Raw genomic sequence first — 16,363 nt, forward strand, 5'->3', positions numbered from 1 at the left:
TCTATCTCTCTGTTTTTCCTCAATTACAGTGTTGATTATATGTCTGTAAGCAGAGATGTAGTTGCTTTGTCCCAGCTGTGGAGGTGGGGACTGCCCCATCTATGTCTAGAGTAGTCAGGTCAGTACTAGCTCTTCATGTTTGTAAAGTCTCTGCATTACCTCTGAGTTTTAAAATGCCTCTGCTGCATTTGAAATCTGCTAATTGCCAGTTAATGGACTTCCAGAACAGTGTGCTGCTGAGAAGCTGGAATTCCCTGGAGGTGGCAGTGCTTCCTGTCCTGTTGATTTCCACTTTCCCATCCAAATGCGTGGTTTAGTTTGTTGTGTTTGCAGAACCTCTGCAAGTAAATAGCATTTTCATCGTTAATGACACCAGCAAGCTTTGGATGTAGTCCTCATTTCTCAAAAAACCCAAACCCTACAGGTATGACTAGCATAAGTTACACATATGAGTGTCTGTGATTAGCACATACTCTGTATATACGTGTGTGCAGGCACAGAAAGGCAAGTACTTTAATTATACTGAAATTCATTAGTCCAGTCTGGTCCCTGCAGTGTTTCTCTTGACCTTAATAAGAGTCTGCTCTGATTGAAGAATAGGGAGTCAGATCTTGCCTTTGAAGACCATTACTCCAAATTAAATGCTTCTGCTATACTTAATTAGTATTCATCAAACACATGCTGTATGGAATATATTCAAAAAGGGAGAAAGACTCCCTTAGGCTTCACATGTGGTTTCATACCTTTATTTCAGTAACACTAATGCTCCATTCCCTATTTCCTGAAGTGTGTGGAAAATGCTCAAGAGAGTAATGAAGTTCATTTGCATCATCTCAGCACTGGTGAGTTTCTGGACCACTAAAAGTTGTCTTTCCTCTTTTATGAAAAGAGGAGAACTTGAGTCGTCTTATCTTCAGCTTGATGGCTAAAGACTAAAAGGAAAGGCTGTACACTGAAATTATATTCTTTATTACATGATACTTTAAAAATGGTGTCTGTTACAACTGGTGTGAAGGAAGGTTAATTCTTGCTTGCTCCAGGAGCCAAGTGATGTTAGCAATGAAGTAAAAATACTAATTTCAACCTTATTGGTCTCATGAGGGGCTGCCACACAGCTGAGCAGATAATAGACATCTTTCTTTCTTCAGATACACATATCTTTTTTCACTGCAGGTAAGGATTAATCTTATTAGGAAAAAAGACTGGTCAACGTTTGTGTGAGAATAATCTTCTCTGCTCACATATATATATCCTCCTTTCCCAGAAAGTTCAGAACAAGAAGAGGGCAACAGAAAGAGCTGTTAACAGATTGAGTAACACCCTATCAAAGATGCAAGAGCTGTGGTATTCACTGGAGCCACTGAAGTTCACAGCTAGGGTATGAAAAGGAAATTTGGATGACACTTATGAGTCAACCTTTTTACAAGCTGAACATCTGAAATTCTTCATTTCCAGTAACACTTGCAGCTGCAGTCTTGGGATTATATACTTTAGGTTTTTGACTCTACTGGTGTGTAGCAACTGGATGCAGTATATCCAACAACTTGTTTAAAAAAAAATGCTGACAAGACCAAAAATTTCATATTGTGTGACTAGAATCCAGTTGTGTGGCTGGAATTATTCCATTTTGCAGCTTGTACTCTGGATTTCCTCCAGTCTGGTGACCAAATATGATGGAGCCTGAATTCTTCAACATGTTTGGATGATGTTTATTTAATTAAAAAAAAAAAAGTAAAAGGGGAAATCACTAGTGGCACAAAATACCAGGCACTGCAATTGTTACATGAAGTCTTTTGTTCACTGCTGTTTTAGCCATTGAGCCCCATGGGGCAGAAGTTGTCAGGTAAGAAGGTCCAGCAGCTTGAGCTGTGATCAGACTGCCCAGTCTGGTTCTCCAGGAGCCTCCCTGGGCAGGAAAGGTCAACTGCAGCCTCCTGAGAGGGCTCCAGGTTCATCCCTGGGGGATCATTTGTTTTATAACAAGATGAAGTAAGGGACTTTCTTTAAAGGCAGGGCCTAAAATATCCTCTTTTTTAATTTTGTATTTATCATTATAAACATATGCTTTCACAGTATAATTTTTTTTTAAAAAAGGATTTAATATATGGAGTAAGTCAGAACTGAGTGGAACATGGATGGCCTCTATTGTGAAGGATTAGGAGTTCATTATTGGGAAAACCAAACTGGTACCAACCAGTTGGTTGAGTTTTGTCGGGTTTGTTTTGGTTTGTGGTTGGTTTTTTTGGGGGGATGTTTTGGGGGAGGGTGCATTTTTGTTATTTATTCTGAACACCTGAAGCTTAAGCACAGTAGTTTCCCATAATTGTGTACCATTGTATATAATGGTCATATATGAGGAAACCAAATCATCCTATACTTATTTTAGTCATCCAGTGCTTTAAAAATTGGACTGTTTCAACAAAATAAGTGGGATTTACCTTTTACTTTGTTTACAGTGCACAAGTTGGTTCTGGTTGCCAACCCAAGGTCTAATTCAGAGTATTCAGTCTTTTATAAAGTTGGTAGTTTTAGAGTTGTATAGCAAACCTGCAACTCCCTCCTCCTCCTCAGTTCCTGGTGGAGTTCAGTATCTCTTTTATCTGCTGTGCTTGAGGGCTGCATGTTTCACTTCTAAAGGTGACAGTGATCTTGGAATACATTTTTTTATACCTCTAATTCTTTGGCATATTCTATATTTACCTCTTAATAATGCTGGTTTGTATGTGATTTCATGTAAGTAAAGATAGATGACAACAGAATCTCGTAGAAAGAAGGCATAAAATATACTAAGCAGAGAAAATGTGGAATAATAGCCAACTTGCCCAAACAATTTTTAGACTTAAAATAAGTGTTTTTCCAATTACTTTTAAAATATTTTTTTAATTTTGTCAGTTTGCATATGTTAATCTGTTTTTGAGAGCATGCCTTTTTACATCTCCCTCTCTCCTCAAACAATAAAAAGTGGCAATGCAAATGTAGTTTGAGTGAATTCTGTGTTTTTTCCAAATAAGGTTAGATTTTTTTCTGGTTGAGATGTTTTGGGATCTCTGCCAAAAGATTTCTACCTCAGCTTGGTGGGTAGTTTTTCTTTCCCTTTCTTTGCAGTCTCTATGAACTGTGATGCCGGGATTACGAAGTATGTTTTGAAGATATATGCAGACACTGAAATAGTATCTGTTTAAAAGGCAAGTAATCAACTGGCATTTTTACTCCTTGTCTGACATTTACACATGGCTTTGTTGTCTCTCTTCAGACTGTCACATCAGATGTGCTCTTCTCTTATACTCTTTTTGTCTTTTCTGGTGCAAGAGTAATTTATATTCTGTTCTAACAAGCTGTTTGTATAAGTACCCTTTAGTTTTACATGGTCCTGTGGTAGAAAAATTTTATATATTTGAATTAGTTGTGATTTTTTTTTAATTCAACTAAATTTTTACCTTTTTTTGAAGTGAGAAAAATATTCATAACTCCCTTTTTCTGTGGAAGAAGAAAGGGCACATTTACATGTGTGCTATGACTTTAGTAGATGGTCAGATGTGGTGCTCACACATACATGTTTACAAAGTGTGTCTGCAGGAATGTGGAGATAAGAAGAGAGGTCAGGAGTGCCCTTCTAAAGCCATTTAGTGATACTTGGGGTTTGTACATTCCTTAGGATGAACATGACAAGCTGTGGCTCCAAGGCTGGTTGGGTTATGGCAGTATGGTCCTGTGCTTTGATTTCCAGTGTGGATGCTTGGATTCCAGAGCTGTGAATTCCTGATGGGTCCTCAAGAGGTCAGAGATTGTTATGCTGCGCTTCAGACCCCGTGAGACCTCCAAGAAGGTCCTCTCCTGAGGGCTTTAAGGAGCCCAGAGCATGAGCAGCTGATGCAACTTTGCAGAAGGGCCCTTTCCCCATTGTTTGCTGGACGTGCCTCTTGTACATGAGGGCGTTTGCAGGTGCCTCTGTTTGGTGTCTGTTGTATGAAGTCTCTTGAACGATGGAAAGAGAGGGATCTGGCTCTGGCTTATTGTGAACCAGGTTAGAAGAGTGCCAGTTGTTCCTTGCTTGGCAAGGAGAGTGCTTTTGTTCATTTTATGACATGTCAGTTTATGACATGTCAGGAAATCTATTAAAAGTCTCATAATGAAAAGAAAGCATTAGAGGAATTTCCTGGCTCGTGTGGACAAGTGGTAGGGGGTTTATCGGATGAGTAGCCCCCAATTTGACTAAAAGCCAAAGAAAAGCCCTGGGAAGAATTAATTGAATTCTTTTTAATGCCATGGGCTGCAGTGTCTTGGAGCAATTGAGTGCTGAAGCTTTTAGCTGTTAAGGCCTGCAATGGTGAACTCTAAAGCCAGATTTTTTTTTGGTACCAGACAGTTTTCTGTGGTGGGGGGTGTCTCTGCAAACCACAGTTGTGCACCTGCAGCTCCCCAGAACACTATAAATGTTGCCTGTGGAGGAACAGGGGTGTTGAGTTGTTCCTACAAGCTTCATGGAAAACCTGATGACTTGGCCAGCTCTGCTGATAGATGATAGAAGTAGAACTCCCTCCATGGGGTAATCAAAGCAGTCATTAATATTTAATGTGGTTCTGTTGGAGAATACTTTGATTGACAGCTGTTTCATTAAGTGTTTAGCTTTTTTTTTTTCCCCAAAACCATTTATTACATTTGGTGCGGAGATTATTTTTGATACAGGAAATCACAACTAAATCTTTATGGGAAAGTGAGGGATGATTTTCTTCTGAGCTCCCTGGTCTGGGCTTTTTTCCCAATCAGGTGTTATTTCCAGCAACCAGGGTGTAGCAGGGACCTTTGCAGTTGTGATTCCTCTGCTGAAGAGTTTGACCTGCTGCTCCTTTCTCCTCGTAAAGGCTCAACCACCATGTCTGCCACTGGTTTGGGGAACATGTTTTGTGTTTCACTGAGCCGACAGGAGGGAAAAAGTATTTTATCTGTGCCGAAAGGAAGACCTGCCTGCTGGTATCCTGAGACTAGAAGCTTCCCTCTCGCCTGTCAAACCTGTCAGCACCTAACACGAGTTGTCAAAGTAGGTGATGAATGACTAGTTGGCAGAGCACTCTTGCTTGCTTCCCATGAAACAGTGTAGTCTGTAAACTTGTCTCCTTCACTTGCTACTGTGAAACATGTCTGGGCTAAGGCAGTGATGTGCTCCCAGCCTGGTCTGGGAGTGCAGAAATCCTTCTCCTTCCAGGTAGGAAATGCAACTCCAGCTGCTGCCCAGAATAGTGCAGGTAATATACAACAGTGCTGTGAAAGGAGGGACAGCAGAGCCTGAAGTCAGAATTTGGCTCCAAAATGGTGTATTTGGCAGGACATCCTAGAGTGGAAAGGTGAGACTCATGTGGTTCATGTTATTCGCTGCTAGAGCATCTGTGCTTTGCTATAAAGGAAAGCTGATGTCCAAATGTAAACCAAGAGACAAATTAGCTGAGTTAATCATTAACCTTTAAGATGCGAACAATCAAGATACACGGAGTAAAATGAAAATTTAATTTGTGATACTAATTGTATTTCTGAGCTTGGTTCATAATAAAGTTTGTGCTGACTTCACTGACAGGATCGGTGCCTGCAAAGCTCCAATAAGCTCTGCTAATGTCTGCACCATTACTGCTCTCAGGGTAGGGCTACAACATTTTTTTTTCCATGTCTTCAAAATATGAACTGCTTCAGCTTCTATTTTTAACTCTCCTAAGTGAAACAAGATTAAACATGAAGCAATAGTCTGCAGCAGTAAGTAATTTTCCCAGAATGATTACAGAAACCTGATAAACACAGTCCTCTTTTATTGTAAGAGAGCAGAGAAAGAGAAAAAAAAGTTGACCATGTGGTCTCTTAAGGGAACAACAGGTCATGTCACCAGTTCCAGGACTGTCACTGTGTCTGTCTCTCTTTTCCTACTTTTACTCCCTCCCTTGATTTTTTTTATTTACCATCTAGTATTTTCTGTCCTGTCTGGATTTCTTTCTGTCCTTTATTTTCCTCTTTGTCTTTAGCAATACTGCATTAGATGGCTTTCCATTTGTTGAGAGTTCTTATTTCTGAATCCAGGTCCTTCAGGAGGACTGAAGAAGACATTCTTCAGTCTAAAATGGTTTAACCTGCAAAGATTTATGTGTTCTCCAGGAAAACAACTCCTTTCTGCTGAAGCACAGTTCAGGGAGCACATGTGCACACACATTCATTTTGAAAAAGGTTGAACCTCTCAAACTTGTCTGTGATATGGCTGCATGTTTAAGAACTGCTGGAAATGTGACATTTCTTTGCCTCCACCCCAAGTGACAAAATACTTTCTAAACCACAGCAAAGAACTGGACTTCAGTGGGGAGAAAACTGATAGCAAATCTTGGGATTTTGTTTGCTATAATTCATTAGAGTACAGCCCAGGGTGGACAGTTTACATTTATATTTTTAATTTTAATATGTTTATATTCTTAATCCTATTTCACCCTTGTAGTTACAAGTATACCTGCTATTAATAGACTATTTCCCTATTTTTTTGGTACCCTGTTTTATCTTCTCCAGTGTGTCCAACGCCTATCTGTGCTCTCTGAGAAGCACTTTCCATTGCCTTTTGCCTTGTATAACTTTTCCTCTTTCTATTTTAATATATGTAGTTTGGAAACTTATTCAGGAAGAAAGAGCTGGTGCTTTTTTTTTTTCATGTTTATTGCTTAAAATTTAAGCTTTTAGTATCTATTTATAATCTGAGTATGGAGGCATCTCTTGGATATCTACCTATGACTGGTGGTATTAGAGAGCTTATTCTGGTTTTATTATTATTTATTCTTGGTTTGTAAGTGTTATAAAGCCTAGACAGAGTAGGCTCAGACAGAGTAATCCCAATGATTCTCAGTTTTCCCTCAGCTAAAGATGTTTTCTGGGATTGGCCTGGAGTGAGGGAGCCACTTTTTGGAGCTCAGCACAGCAGGTTTCCAGGAAGCACGAACTGACTGCGGGAGGATGGCTCAGGTTGCAGTTTATCTGGTGGCTGCCTGTTTTAATCAACCTTGCATCCTCCTTTGTCATCAAATGAGTCTTCACACCACAGAAAAACGACACCTTCTGCAAATGAATTTAGGAAGTGGTGTTTTATGGAATTACAAGTTCAAACTGGTCATCTCTGGCAGACTAATGGCAGAGGCAGAGGGAAAAAATGATGTGGTCGCTTCACATTCTTTTAAAAACTAATGCTGAGATCTCTTTTGCATTCAGTTGTAAGCTAGGTCAAAAATAGCTGAATATCTACTTCCCTGTGATTGAACTTCATGTTCAAACAAAGAAGTAATATTAACAGAGAACATTGAGTCTGGTGAGCTTGAGCAAAAAAAAAATTAAGATGGGATTTAGGGGATTTCTACTTGGTGGGAACCTGGGAACTGTGGGGGAGAAAATGGAGGAGTCAATCAAAAAGAGTGGAAGTGACCCATGAGAAGAGTTTTATTTTCCGTATACACATTTAACACATCTGGGTGGAATCAAGCTTAATAAGATCAAAAGTGCAGGAAGGATGTCATTTTGCCTGAAACTTCATCATACACACACGTTTTTCCCATCTGCAGTAGCAGTAAATAATTTTTTTATTGGCGAGTGTCACGAGTCCCCCCGTCCAAGAAGAAAGCTTGATGAAAATCAGAAGTCAAATTTAACAGTATTTACAAGTCTGCCGAGCATCTGTTGACCTGGCTAGTGCCTCCTTGGCAATGAATCAAAAGGTTGGAATAAAAAAGAGTTGTTGGAGAAGATCTATTACATAGTAGAAAAAAGTAAGCTATGGAGTTTAAAGAATGTGTGTATTATTAACCTCTTAATGGTTCACAGCTCCTTTCTGTTAGCAAACTGTTTCATTTCACTTTTAGCTGTGTATTTCACTTTTAGCTGTGTATTACAGCTCCATAAGAGGCAAGAAATAATATTGAGACATAGTATGGAACCTGAATAAAAGAAATTTGTGTGAGTGCCCATGGATTAGATGAAGACTTAAAGATGAAAATCTTTCTACTTTGATGTAGAAATACTAAGTGTATTGTTGTCACTTGTGATTTCTGACTTACAAATTTGCAGGGGGGGTGTAAAAGCCTTTAGTTTTTGTTTGGTTTTTTTTTCCAAAAGATGGATCCCCACTTTCAAGTGCAGACAAAGCAGGCTGTTGTATCTAATTTTATCTTAATTCCGACTCTCAGGAGAGCTCTTGGACTTTAGTAAACAGTGTTTGTGAGGCACAACCTACCAACTAGTTGAAAACTTCCACTGTCTCCAGAAATGTGGGAAAGTCCACTGGACTAATATTCAGGGAACATCTGTGGGAACAGCTCATTTGTGACAGGGCTGGATATCTCTGCAGCCCTTGGGAGAGTCTGGTTAGTACATACTCACAAAGGAAAACCCAGAAACCGCAGGATTGCGAAGATCTTGGATTCCTCCTGTCTGAAGCCACTATTTTGCAGCAGAACAGGCTGGGCCGACTCTGACAAATAGCAGAGTCACCAGGATTCACGGGTGCTGTTGTGCCCAAGGATGATGAGAGCTGCTTCTGTTCCTCCTCCAAATGCAGCAGGCACCCCCTGCTTGCCCCAAATCCAGTAAAGGTTTTCTTCTAAGGGTGATGAGTGAAAGAAATACATCTTGATGTTAACAAGAATTGGCTTTGTGTGATCAAGGTGTTCGGCTGAGCGGGGTTCCTTGGCGTGTTCCTCCTGTCTGCAGCTGGTTCCCCCTCTCCCTGCATGTGTTCCTGGGCTTTCAAGGTTACATTTCTAAAAGCATATGAATTACAAGGGTTGTGGTACAGGAGAAGCCTCTTACCCCCACCTCCCAGAAACCTGAAGAGGCAAGTTCAGTAATATGGTACATGACACTGAATTGTTTGTTTTCCTGGGCTTTGTTGCTACAGGCTGGCAGCAGCCTGCAATTTTGAGAGTCAGGTGGAGGAAGTGCCTACACATGCTGACATGTCCAGCTCTTGGAGCTCTTCTGTGATGGTTGACAAGTAATGTTTTCTTTCTGTGTTCTTTTTTCCCCAGTGTGTTTCACCAATTCTTCTTTCTCACTAGTATTGCGTGCTTGTTGAGTTTTATTTCTCAGAAGAGATAATGAATTTAAGTCTGTTTTCCTGTTCTGTGTACCAAGGCACATGTCTAGTGGATTTGATTAAGCTAATACAAAACTCTCCAGATTGTCAAATATTGTTTCATGAAGGAAATAGTATTTGAAGTCATATTTTTGTTGGCTGAATTACATTTGGAGATATGGTGTGTATGTGTTGAAGGTGAACACAAGGAGAGTTCAGTATGACCAAAACTCTTTCCTCTGTTAAAAAGCATCTCCTCAGCCTCTGGAAAGAAAGGTATTGCCATTTGCTGAGGGTAGGATTTCTGTGCTGAAATGGTAGATTACTTATGATTACCAATAAAAATTGGAATTAAGTCCTATATAACTTTTTTCTCTCAGGGTCATACTTCTAACACAGCGTTTCTTGGCATGTTGTAGAACTGCATAGGGATGAGACAATCTGTAAATAAAAAGGGGACTGTGATAATATATTGCAAAAGTGCTCAGTGGAGACCACTGAAGAGAGAAGGTGGGAAGCGACTGAGGCAGGATCTCCATGTACACACACTTAGCTCAGAATATAAAGTCTTTATAATACAATGACCTGTGTCACTAACAGTACAGTGACTCACAGTACAGCAGCAGATTCTGCACTTTAAGGCCTGTCTGGACTAAGTAACTGGCATCAATAGGATGCATCCCTCTAGAACCAATGCTGACAGTGATTCAGCTGGGGGAGCAGATGGATGAAACAGGTTTCAACACCTTTAAGTACTGAGAATTTTCCAGTTGTAATGCTGGACTGTGCACCTGTTGTTTACTTCCAGCAATAAAACAATCTTTGCCGTGGCAATGGGAACTGGACAACAGCTGGTCATTGTCCTGGTAGTGATAAATGCTCCTCTGAAGCTCCTAGGATTTAATAGCATGAGAGGGAGATTTATGATCAGATATATTTTATCTGTCTCTAATTACAAGCACAGAAGAACCACTGTGTTCTAACTTTAAATTAATCCTTAGAAATATCAATGAGATGTATTCACTGTAATTTGATATTCTGTGTAAAAAATGAGCATTGTTAAAAGTAGTAGAACTGTTTGTAATGCTATACAGAGTATGACTGGAAATATAATTTTTTGCCAAGTTAAAGATTTCCTCAAACTTAAAAAAAGTCTGAACTGTGGCCCTTCATATGAGCAATAGAGTAGAACTACACATGTATAAAAAATGAATTATGTGAGTGTTCATGCAATAAAGATCAGCAAAGACTTTAATTGTTCTCTCATTCTTTGTCCACAGTGAAATGTTTCCAAGTTAAGATGAAAAAGAATATTAAAATAAGTTGCTGTTCTTATGTGACTTGAAAACCGTTATAGCTGGTGGGTTTCATTGAGGAATTTCAAAGAAAATATTTCTTCATTAATGTCTTCATGCAGCTGTATCAAAGTATAACTTATTGATTGTTTGTACCCACTTCCAGTTAATTTTTCTTAAAGGATTTTTTAAGTAGTAGTCATACTTCCAAGAAGAGAGAGATTCTAGCCCTGAACTATGGACTACAAGAACATATTATTTAAAGTAGGCATTATCTGATAAATATTCCACCAAAATACAGTTATGGTTATTATCTTTTGGTTCCTTAGCTGTGTACAGCAAGTTTCTTACGTGTGTACAGTATAAATCCACATTGTGTGGACGTGTGCAAGAGGGAGAGATATAAGTGATTACTAATTATCTTACATGGTTTCCCTCCTCTGTTTTATGTGACAGTATTTTGGTAGCAAACTATATCAGGGTGCTTTTAATGCATAAAGGTACAGAGTTTTTAAATTTAACTCACACTAGATCTTAACTAATTGTCAATCTGCTGATGATCTTCACCAAACAGCCAGGTTGAACTGTCCTGTATAAGCCCCAGCAATACTGTTTTACCTTTTTTATGCTTTAAAACTGCAAGTTTGGTCATCTTTCGGATACACTTCAAATTCAGATTTCTATCACACGTCAAGCACAATAAGGTTTGTGTGCCTGTGGCTCTTTATCAGCTTAGCAGAGCACTGCCAGTGATGCCTAAAAGAAAATTCAGGGAGAAAAAAACTCCGAGGCAATTTAGTTTTGAAGGTGAGATAAGGAAAGGGTTTTAATTTGTGCCTGTGAGGCATAAGATTACAAGACATGCACGTCCCCCAGTGTTACAATTTATAATACTACCTGTCCAATCTGAGGTTTTCCCACCCTGTGGCTTTTGCCCTGAACCACCCCCAGCCTGCCCCTGGGGAATTGAGGCAGGGGTCTTTTCAGGATCCCCTCTTCATCAATCTTCATCTTCTTTGGGGTACAGGGGGCACATAGTTGCCCAGAGTTTGATTGTACTCTTCAGTTTAGGCCAAGATACAAGCATTCTCCAAACAGAACAAGCCTATCTTAGAGTGAGACTAAGCATGTTCTAATGGAATCCAGGGGTAGAGTTGATATGGGGAGTATAGAATGGGGCAAGAGGGTTGGTAATCTATGTAGCTTCTGTGTTAAGGGTAAGGGAATGAAATGCTGCTGCTTCTAAATCTACTTCTGCTATGTAACTGCTTATAAAACTTATAAAAATTAGAAAAATCAAAAAAACAGATGGACCTTAAGGCATCACCAGAATCTTGCTGCTTCTTGCAAAAGGAGTTGTTGTGAAGAGGGTGGGTTAAGAAAAAATCCGAAAGAATTACAAATGTGAAATATTTAAAGGTTATAAAATCAAGTCTAGAAAAGGGTTACTTGGTATGACCACGAATCTGCATTAGGTTCGTATTTAATGCAGATGAGCTGTTTCTCCCTGGTACCTTTGCATCATTCAGTGCAGAGGACACAGTTTATGTTCTTGGTTTCTGCACAGGAATAAAACAGAAGGCAATTTTCTGCACAGCTGAACTGAGAAGAAAGTCTGCATCTCAGCTTGATCTTGGCAGGGCTTACATAAGGTGCTGGGCTCTGTGCTTGTTGATTCACCTCCACTCCTCCCCCTGTTCACCTAAACCAACACAAAAGATGTACACAAGCAGCAGTTGGTGTCACACAACATGCAAACAGATCCCCACACAGATGTAGTGATGTGAAGAGTGTTAAGCCAGAAATATTCCACGCTGCTGTTAATAGACGGTCCTGTTCCTGTAAGGCGTGGATGTAGGAAAGGACTGTAAGTCTAAATAGCTTTTCTTTTGAAAGTGAAAAGAAGTGCTTTTTTCTTTTACAGCATAATTAGTTAGTACAGGATAATTACCTCTTAGGTTAAATATTTTCAGTATAAAGCAAATGCTATGTGCTGATATGTCAAGTGCCCTCTAGAAAAGGCAGAACAGTGCACAAGGCACCTCAAATTTTATAATAAAATCACAGATGCTTCTACGAAGCTGGAACCTTGATACAGCTGAGGGTTTGCTTCTAGTGTTGATTGCCATTTCTTTTCTCAGTCATGTACCAGATGGCAGCTAATCTATTGTGAAAGCAAGGCAAGGCAGCTCATCCCTTTAAAAAAAAACACTACAACTGCTTCAGTTTTCAGATAAGCACTGCCCAGGTTTTGCAGACGAGAGCAGTGTGAGGGTACAGAGTGTGTGTCCGGCCAAAAGCCACCTGATGTCACCCCCTTGGCTCTGGAGAAGGGGATCGTTACTTCCCTGAATTCATGGAGGAGAATTCAGCAGAAGCAATACCATGTCAAGGAGGATTAAATCGAGGCAAATCCCAAGGATTGGCCGCACTTCACCTTGCTGTGCTTCCATATCAGCACGTGCTTGGAGGTGATGTGTTCATTTTGGATAAGCTGCATCCATTTGGTGTGAAAATTAAGTGAAAGCGTTTACTTGAAACTACAATGAGGAAACTTAACCACACTTTCCTCTCTCCACCTCCTGACTTCCCCCTCCCTTCATGGCCATATGTAGCAACCATTGCCACTTGGACAATGCAAATATAAGGCTGTGGGATTACCAGGAAAAATAGATAGAAAAACTGGATATCTATACAAAAAGGGGATTTAGGAATAATAATAATAATTTCTGTTGCTGCACAGGGGGGAGAGTAAATGACCCCATCCACTCCATTGCAAAACACAAGTGTTTATCCTTAACAAGGTCCACCAACACTCCAGAAGAAGCTGCAGTTGCATTTTAAAGGCTTTTTTCGGCCTTATAGATAGAGTAATATAGATGAAAAAATGCAGTTTTGCGTTTTTCCATGCACGTGGACTCTCCCTTGAAAGACTCATGCTCGTGGTGCTGCAGAGCCTGCGTTCCTGGTGCAGCGTGGGTATGCCTAGGGCACAGTGAGGAAAGGGCCAGGCAGACAGCGAGAAGCCTCCTTGCTATCCTGTGCCAGTATTGCATTCCCAAAGGCTCTCCCAGTTCCCTCATGGCTGGTACTGATCCACTACCCTCCCGCTGTTTTGGGGCAGGAATCTGGGATAAGTAGTAGAACACTTGCAAATTGAGTTTTAATGAAAGTTGTCGGGTTATTTGCATAACCCAGATTTGTTTGTACTACCCCTTTAAGATCCAATATTTGTCAGACCCTAAAGATCTGACCTTTCAGTAGACGGTTAAGGAGTGGTTTTGAGCAAGCTTTTCCCTTTTGCTCCTTCCCTACAGTCAATTGCTTCAGCGGACATGGATTTGAATCAGCTGGAAGCTTTCCTCACCGCCCAAACCAAAAAACAAGGTGGCATCACATCAGATCAAGCTGCAGTCATTGCAAAATTTTGGAAGAACCACCGAAGTAGCATCCATGAGAGCCTGATCAATCAGAGCCGCTGGGATAATGTCTTGAAAAACATGAACTGGCGAGTGGATCTGAAGTCACAGTTGAGACACATGGATCAGATAAACACTCCTGTTGCCATAGTTGAAATGGAAGTGGGAAAAAATGGGCAGGTAAGCTTTCTTTTGCAAAATATAAAACCCCTGATGTAACTGTGTAAGTGCTGAGACATTTTACCTGTTGATGAATTCACTGCATCCAAATCAAGTCAGTTTATTTTTCACCACTGGGCCTTTAAGTGTACTTGAAGTTCTGGTCCATTTCTGCATACAAAGACCCATTCTGGGTGGTAAATGCAATTTTCCCCTTTTTTTAAATCTTCATGTATGTATTGACAGCTCTCTTTACATTAAACTTGAAAAATCAGAGGATGTAGATATCAAACATTATCTTGTAATTCTGTTTGTATTCCATGTACTGTGAAGTCAATTAGTCTTTTTTTTTTCAATCAAACACTAAAATTAGGTAATATCTGCAGTGTAGAAGCTGGAAGAGTAAAGTTAACAAATTATGAAGATCGAACATCCCTTACATTTTAGAACAAATGAGGGGAAAGACTAATTTTTATTTTACATAACACCTATTTTTATGTGAGAAGTACGTCTTTATTACCTGTCACGTTATGCAATCTGGCCTTATCTGCCTGAAAGATATCTCTCTCTATATATAGATCTGTCAGTGCTGAACACTGCATATCTTTTTTAATCTTCATGGTTCATATGAATGTACAGCTAAAGACATAGCTTCCCATCTTCAATTTTGCTGTCATTTTCTAACAGGAAATGTGTTTCAATTTGGTATCTTTTCCCTCTGCAATGTGTTACTAAATTTTAAAACCTCATTTCTTAGCAGTAGCTACTGCAAATCACCATGAGCTAATTTGGGTGTTTGGATGCTGATAGTTAACATTTAGCAAGTTTCTTTGTATTTTATAATGTTTGAGTAGCTTATAGCAAGAGTACCTGAATTAGGAGTACCTCAATATATATGTACACACCTGGGATGTTCCTGTGCATACTGAATGAAACTGCCTGGCTAGACCAAGACCAGAATAATATACAATAAAATACAAGTAAACTGAGATCCTACAGACACAGTATATATTGTTGTAGTCATTCTGTTAGTTTACTTTTCTTCACAGTCTCTGAAAGCTTATCCTTCCTGAGTGCAGACCCTCTGCCTTCCACTCGTGGATCTCTGCAGTGACCAATACAATAATGGTGTGTGGCTTTAGGTTTTTTCCTAACCCCAAAGAAGTGGAGTTTTCTGCTCAGAATCTTGAGATTGGAAATGGTTATATTCTATTAGTACCATATGGAGAAAGTTGTTTTAAAAAAAGTTACAGGGAGTACATTATAATGAGTACATTGAGTACTTTAGTGAGGAAATGGGAAAAATACCTGTGCTCTTCAAAAAATGCATCTTGAACTCAGAATCGCTGTTGCATTTCATATGGAAATTATGTTGTTAGTGACTCTTGGTTTGAAATTGGTTTTTCCCCCAGTAATGGATTGTCACAGTAAGAGCAATGACCAAGTACATTTATATTTCCTTCACCCTGTGCAGCGAGAGTGAGGGAATGTGAACATGGAGGAAGAATGCACATTTCTGAGATACTGTAATTTCTCTTACCGAAGAGCCCCACAACAAAATCAAAATGAATTTATTTTAGCAATGCAGCTTCATATTTCAAAGGGAAGTGGTTGTGTGAATGCACTTTTTGAACTGCCATCAAACACAACTTTTGCCTCCTTCGCTGAGGACAGCAGTGAGCTGTCACCAAGTCTGACATTTGGTGCAAATTAAATAATTTAAATAATTACATAATCATGGAGCAATTAGCATTGTCACCACTTGAGTAAGAATCTATGTTTATTTTAAAGAGCTGTGGTTTCACATAGTCTTTAGCTTTGGATTTAGAGAGTTCTCTGCTGTAGAGCTTTTGGTTGAGGCAGTCTGCATCAGGCTGCACGCTCGTGTGGTGGGATGAGTTTTGGGAACCCCACATGTGTTTGGGGACTTCCTAGAAAGGTGGTTGCAGAGATTACTTCTGGAGGTTGAACAAGTTGTTGTTGCATGCTGGATCCCACCTACAAACTTGAAACTGTCATGTTTTATGGTCTTTATAAATGTATTTTTACTTTATTGGTAGCACTTTTCTCTGTTCTAAAGTTCAAGTTTCGTAGCACATCAAACACACATAAAGTGGTACCTTTCTGCAATTTAACAGAGAATATATTTTCTAAAATGTCAGTCATAGATGGAATTTGGTGAATAGGGAAGATGTAGCTTCACAGAAGAAAGCTGGCTGATGATTCAGGAGTAAATTATTCACAACAGACTTTTCATTTGGACACTTGATAACGGGGGAGTATACAAATGCACTGATATGTAATGAGTTGCCATTAATATTTCATGTTTCAACAGAAGCAAAGAAATGCTCTGTAGAAAATGTACCTTTCCAGAAGTCACTCTGATTATTCTCAGGGTCTCTGGATTGCAT

At 39.6% G+C, this 16,363-nt stretch overlaps 1 protein-coding gene across 1 annotated transcript in view; it reads left to right on the top strand.

Moving 5' to 3' along the window:
• Window positions 1–16,363, top strand: part of COMMD1 (copper metabolism domain containing 1) — a 68,436-nt gene that overhangs the window by 5,685 nt on the left and 46,388 nt on the right. Inside the window, exon 2 of the mRNA XM_027663043.1 lies at window positions 13,692–13,973. Coding sequence (XP_027518844.1) covers window positions 13,692–13,973 — 282 coding nt within the window. The remainder of the gene's footprint in view (window positions 1–13,691; window positions 13,974–16,363) is intronic.

The sequence above is a fragment of the Corapipo altera genome, unplaced genomic scaffold, assembly GCF_003945725.1.
Source record: "Corapipo altera isolate COAL_440 unplaced genomic scaffold, ASM394572v1 94, whole genome shotgun sequence".
Lineage (NCBI taxonomy): Eukaryota > Metazoa > Chordata > Aves > Passeriformes > Pipridae > Corapipo > Corapipo altera.